Raw genomic sequence first — 6,562 nt, 5'->3', positions numbered from 1 at the left:
GGCCGCCCGGGGCGCGTTCCCCACCCGCGCCCGCAGTTTCCTCGCGCCCGCGTCGCCACCGTGCGGGGTCGGGAGATCGGGGAACCTTCTCGGCGAACACGCACTCCCCCCCTGCGGAGCCTCGAGCTTCTCCCGCGCCCCGTGGGCAGCCCTTGGCCCCGCGTCTGACCCCCACCCCCACCCGCCGCCGCCTTTTCTTTTTGACCCCCTAGCTTTTCGCTGAGTTGATTTTGGGGAGGGGAGTGGGGGGGCGGAGGAGCCAGACTTGGGAACTGGAGGTCTTCATGCTGCATTCAAGGAGATGTTCTCCCTGGTAACTTTTATTTTGGGGGGTGGGGTGGGTGGGTGTATGCGGGTATTGGGACTTGAACTCAGGCCTGGGCGCTGTCCGCGGCTCCACTTCCGGCTTTTGGGTAGTTCCTGGGAGGTAGAGAGTCTCCTGGATTTTTCCGGTCTGCGTTGGCTTCGAACGGTGATGCTCGGATCGCAGCCTCCGGGGCAGCTAGGATTACAGGCGCGAGCCACCGACGCCTGGCTTTCCGCATAACTTTAATTGCTTCTCTCCCCCCCCCCCCATGTGATTCTGTTGAAACACCGCTATTCTTTGTTGGAGTTCTTTACTGGGAGGGGGAAATCACATAAAAGAGGGAGGAGCCTCAGGAAAAGTTGGCTTGATTATTGGGAACCTTTTTGGACTCTTAATTGGTACTGCACAAGCTAAAAAAGGCTTGGAGAGTGTGTAGGGCCTTGTGCTAATGAATCTAAAACAAGGGTAAAATGCCTCCTATTTGTCAGTTATTGGATTGCTCTAAAACTTCGAGCATTCTTGTAAAAGTGAACCAGATGAGTGGCGTCTAAAATAGAAATAAACGTAACATTTCAGAGACCACGTTACATAGCATCAAGGTGAACAGCAAAGAGCCTGTGTCATATAGTCCAGAAAGATGAGTGGACGGTTCCTAATTTTCATTGGTAGGTCACACTCAAGACTCACCGTTTGAGGTTTCAGATTTTACCGCCCCTAACCCCATAACCATCTTTTCCCTCCATTTTGAAAATTAAGCAAAAAACCCAGTTTTATGTAAAACTATTTTTTTTTCACACCAGGACTGTTTTAAGATTTTGATGTTCAACTTGATCGTTTATTCGAAATTACCTCCAAAGATGGTTTTAAAAAACACCCTGGTGTCCAAATTCCCACTAAAATTGGGATCATCTAAGATGAAACCTAGACAGACATCTAGTCCGACTAAGAGCTCTCAAGGTGAGTGCTCTGTGCAGCTAGGGGTGAGAACCACCAGGAGAAGCTTAAGTCGTGGCTAAGCTGCTGAGCCCCCATCTTTTCTAGTTAGCTGCATTGCAATGCGTTTGTCTCCCGTCTTTTGAATTTTGTTCTTTGAAACAGTAAATTCTGATTTCAGAGAAGAAAAAAATTGGAGAGGCTTTTGTTTTACTCTAGTTAAAATCAGCAAGGGGAAGCTAATAAGGACTAATAGAATTCAAGGTTTTTCCCTCCAGTTTATATTGGAGAGAGGCGGTCCACACATCCCCTGCTATTGTAGGGGGAGTCATGTGCCTGGGTACATGTTCTCTGGAGATTCCTAGGATTTCCTGGGAGGTTTTAAATTTCTACATAACTGTGCCTTCCCAAAATTAAAAAAAAATCACAACTTTGACCTTTCAGTCTTATTTAAATTTCTGAAGAAAGCGGTTATTTTCCTGTGATTGAGAACACTTGAGAACACATTTAGAAAATGCGTTACCTTTTTAAAGGTATACCTGAGTCAAATAAGGTTTGTTACAGTAGTTAAATGTTCAGTCTTGCCTAACGAGTCTGATAAAACATTTCCAACTTGACATAGGTGTAAGTCAAAATTATCACCCATTTTCTCTAGCACTGCAAGAAATTGTCATGAATTCCAAGCTACATACAGTTAATGAGATTATTGTGTGTGTTCAAGATTTAAAGTCTTCTGAACTGTGACCTCAGTAATTCAGCAAAGGAAAAAACAGCATCAGATTTTGTGCCATTTCTTGGTGGGAGGAGCCAATGGAAATCCTTTTGGGGATGGGCTTTGTAAGCAAAAGTGGGGAAGTGTTTTGTGATGGCTGAATGGTCTTAAAGGGAATGAAAGTTTCAAGTTTTATATTACTGTTCTTTGGTTGTATAGCTCAAGACACCTAATATAAGTAGCCTAATATAAGTAGATAGTTTTTGTAGTCACACTAGTACATTATTTCTCTCATGTTCTAAATTTTGACTCTGAATGCATAGCAGCAATAAAGAAAGGAGTTTTAGTTCCAATATTGAGATTCTAATAGTATGGACACATCCTTTTATTTACTAATGTCAAATAAGCCTTTTTCTATGTTTAGGCCTCATTTAGTTAGAAAAATTTGGAAGTTGGAGGCCATGTTATATATTGTTGTCTAACACCAAATTTAAAATTTTGCTCATAGTTTTCTTTTTTATAAAAGGACTTACTGAAAAGTTTTTTTCACTTTTGTTATCAGAAGTTGTTTTGAGGTAGATGGGGCAAGGCATATTTCTATCCTTTATTTGGGGACTTTGTAGATGAGAAAGGCCAAGGGCTGTGTAAGGAGTTAGGATAGGTTCAGATGGTTACTCAAGTTAAGATTAAGACTGTTTAATTTTCTTTGTATGAAATGGTAGTAGTTTCTGATTTCTTTGGTAACGGTCTGCTAAGAAACCTTTTTTGGTAATTCACTGACTTTGCATATAGGAATGATTTTAGTAAAATACTGCATTGAATAATGTCCTTTTTTCCCCCATTTGACTGTTTTTCCTTTAATCTTGAAAATGTAACTTTATTGACTTTTTGCTGATGAGTGTAGAGTTTCTATTTGTCAGTCAGCTGTGCAGTAAGTAGTGTGTTTTGGCAGTAGTGTGTGTTGTCAATGTCAGATACAGTCCCTTTTCCTAAGGAGTTCATGATTTAGTAGGTAATAACAGTTGTTACATACTAATAACATCTATTATAACATCTCTATTACATTACATACTAATAAGGTTTGTTAGATGTTATTACATACTGGTAACATCCTGATAGATGTAATGGGAGCAAAAGGGAATGAGTATATGATGAACTTCATGTTACAGTATTAAAAATCTCTTAAACTTGATGTCTGAGGACAAATAGATGACCAGTGGAAGAATGTGGTTAGAATGGGCGTCTCCAAACTTTCACATAATTTAGTTAGGCCTTTGGGCATCCCTATGTTTTATAGGTAAGGATGTTAAACATGCCATGTACTTTGTCATTTTTATTAAAAAAAATAATGTAATGACCCAAACATTAGGAAATAAACTCAGAATAATTTGAGTATTTAATATTTTTGAACATTGAATGTGAGTTTATTTATCCATATATTAATATAATCAGCTCCCCTTATTTTTCTCATCCTTCTGCTTGCCTGTAAGAACTTACTGACTGGTATTTGAGGGATTGGTTTAGTGAAGAGAATGTTGAATTGAGAAACAGGAAGCTGGGTACCTGTGGCTCACACCTGTGATCCTGGCTACTACTTAGGAGGCTGAGATCTGAGGATTATGGTTTGAAGCCAGCCTGGACAGGAAAGTCTGTAAGACTCTTATCTCCAATTAAATCACAGAAAAAGCCAGAATTGGTTCTGTGGCTCATGTGGTAGAGTACTAGTCTTAAGCAATAGGTGCTTAGGGACAGAGCCAAGATCCAGAGTTTATGCCTTAGGGTGGCCAAAAAAAGGGAGATGAACAAAAGAAAAGAGAAATATAGAATATTACTAGTAGGTTCTTACTACATGCTTGATATTTGTTCTAATCCTTACCAGAGCCTTGTAAGACAAGTATTATCTCTCATTTAAAAGTGAGGAAACAGTCTTTGTGGTTAAGTAGCTTACCCGATGCATTCAACTAGTAATTAGTAGAGTCTGAATTTTAATCTTAGCATTTTTTTCTCCTTTTTGAAGAGCTGCTTTTTTTTTTCCACCTTACCTCCCGGTTGCTTATTACTAACTACATAGTTTTATGAAATATACTTCATCTGTGGGTCATCTCTCTTTTCTATCTGTAAATTTTACCATGTAGAATTCAAGCTTATTCATTGAGGGTAAGTCTCTTGATTGAATGAAAGCATTTGTCTGGCCAAATGGACAGAAAAATAATAATTTTTTGTGGCAGTAATGTTTGTTATGTATTTTCATTCCTATGTTGGAACTTAATTGGCTTAAAGTGACAACATTTCTGACACTTAGTTTGAAGCCACGTTTTATATTTTAGTTTGTGTATTTTTATTTTGAGTGAGACAAAAAATAAATTATTTAAAAATATTGAAGATACATTTGTTTGTTGACTTGTTTGTTGATTATATGTATCCTGTTCCATATAGTTCCTTGTTGAATTTGCAAGACACCAGACTGTGTTACCATGTGGATCAATAGTAACTTTTGTATTTCACTGTAGAACATTTTTTAAAATGTCCTGAGATCTATGGTGAGTCATAAATGGATTTTGTGGATGGAGAAGTAAATGTTAGAGTACCTCACAAGTAGAGAGATAGGTTTGTTGAAATCTGTTTCAGGTGTGATGTGTGTATGTGGATTGTACTGTATTTTATCTGGTCGTGGTACTGACTAGGTCATGGAAAACAGTGTTTGAAAACCACTCCTCGCATTTTGGGCCAGATGATTCTTTGTTGTGCAGGCTGTCCTCTGCATTGTTGGATGCTTTAGCTGCATTCCTAGCTTTAACCCTCTAGGTGTCAGTAGCACTTCCCCAGTGGTGACAGTCAAAATGGTCTCTAGACCTGACCCTTTATCTTCTGGGGGGGAATAGGGGTGGCAAAAATGCCTCTGTAGTCAACTCTTCTGCTTCAAAGCAGGTATTCTTCCTGAACATTGGCTGTTTTGGATTTGGAAAGGGAGCTTTATGGTTTCGGCAACTTGTGTCTTGTGAAAGAGCATAGGTGTTGTAGACAGAATCTGGGACTCCATTTTGTTGTCTACTGCTCCGTTCTGTGATTAGGCTGAATGGTTTCTCTGAGCTGCAGTAGATTTAATCTATGGTATGGAGCTGATAGTACCTCTGTTCTGATAATTGTTTTAAGAAACAATATTTATAACACCTTGTATAAAGTGTTTTATTGTCTGCCCCAATGTGTCCTTGAAATTGTTAGTATCCAGATATTTTTTTCTTTTAAGTTTATATACAGTATTTGAATACCTTTGTTAGAGACAGCCTTTTGGAGAAACTTTATGCAAAAAGATTTTTAGGAACACATACAATATGTTCTCGTTGTTAAATGTTATAACGTCTAAGTCTACCAATGTTCAGTTTCCAGGTTAAAAGCATTTACACTTTTTGAAAAACTGGCATGAGCATTATTTTTTTCTTACCTATCTATCTACCAGTGGTCTTGTCTTCACTTATTAATCAGATTTACTAACACCAAGAATTTAACACAAATGAAACTGTTTCCTCAGCCTGTTCTATAAACATTCTCTCCGCAAGTATGTTGACTTTTCTTCTGATCATTTTTTCTAGCTTTATTAATGTAAAATTGACAGATAATACATGTTCAAGGTATGTGAACTACTGAGGTTAATGTACATTGTCTAATGCTGAAAAAATCTATAATTCATCTCTAATACATCCATTGCCATGGTTTTGAGTGTATGTATGTGTGTGCATGTGTGTGTTGAGGTGAAAGGATGAGGAACTTAAGATCTATTCTTTTGGCAAATTTGGAGAAACAAAGCAGTATTATTAGCGTTACTTACCATGCTGTTCAGTAGATCCTTAGAACTTTAAGTACTGGGGCTTGAATTCAAAGCCATGAGCTCTCCAGGCTGTAGTTTTTTGTTTGTTTGTTTGTTTGCTTATTTGTTTAGCTTTTTTTTTTTTAACTCATGGCTGTCATTCTATCACTTAAGCCATACTCCAGTTCAAGCTTTTTGCTTGCTAATGAATTCATCTGCTCAGGCTAGCTTCAAACTCTGATCTTCAGATCTTTGTCTCCTGAGTAGCTGGGGTTTTTAGTGTGAGTTTTATAGAAGGTAGTAGCTTGCTATCAGTATCACTTTACCATCTGCCCCTAGAATGCTTTTAACCACTATTCTTTTTTTTTTTTTTGGTCAGTCATGGGGCCTGAAAGTTGGGCCTGCGTGCTGTCCCTCAGCTCTTCAGCTGAAGGCTAGCACTCTACCACTTGAGCGTCAGCCCCACTTCTGGCTTTTTCTGCTTATGTGGTACTGAGGAATCAAACCCAGGGCCTCATGCATGTAAGGCAAGCACTCCACCACTGAGCTACCTTCCCAGCCCCTTAACCACTATTCTTGATCGAATCTCTGACATAGACATTTTTGTAGCTAATTTATAGTGTTATTTTCCTTAGTTTATGTGAGAACATTACACTTTTGGCACTTTAAGTTGCGATATTTCTTTTTTTTTTTTTTTTGTTGGTCGTGGGGCTTGAACTATGGACCTTGGCGCTGTCCCTCAGCTCTTCAGCTCAAGGTGAGCGCTCTACCACTTGAGCTACAGCGCCACTTCCGGTTTTCTGGT

At 39.1% G+C, this 6,562-nt stretch overlaps 1 protein-coding gene across 1 annotated transcript in view; it reads left to right on the top strand.

Annotated features, from left to right (window-relative positions):
* Fbxl5 (F-box and leucine-rich repeat protein 5) overlaps window positions 1–6,562 on the top strand; it is a 48,296-nt gene that overhangs the window by 14,110 nt on the left and 27,624 nt on the right. Inside the window, exon 5 of the mRNA XM_013008889.1 lies at window positions 1,108–1,264. Coding sequence (XP_012864343.1) covers window positions 1,108–1,264 — 157 coding nt within the window. The remainder of the gene's footprint in view (window positions 1–1,107; window positions 1,265–6,562) is intronic.

This window comes from Dipodomys ordii, unplaced genomic scaffold (assembly GCF_000151885.1).
Source record: "Dipodomys ordii isolate 6190 unplaced genomic scaffold, Dord_2.0 Scaffold8, whole genome shotgun sequence".
Lineage (NCBI taxonomy): Eukaryota > Metazoa > Chordata > Mammalia > Rodentia > Heteromyidae > Dipodomys > Dipodomys ordii.
The sequence above is the reverse complement of the archived record's forward strand: the minus strand, read 5'-3'. Positions and strand labels throughout refer to the sequence as shown.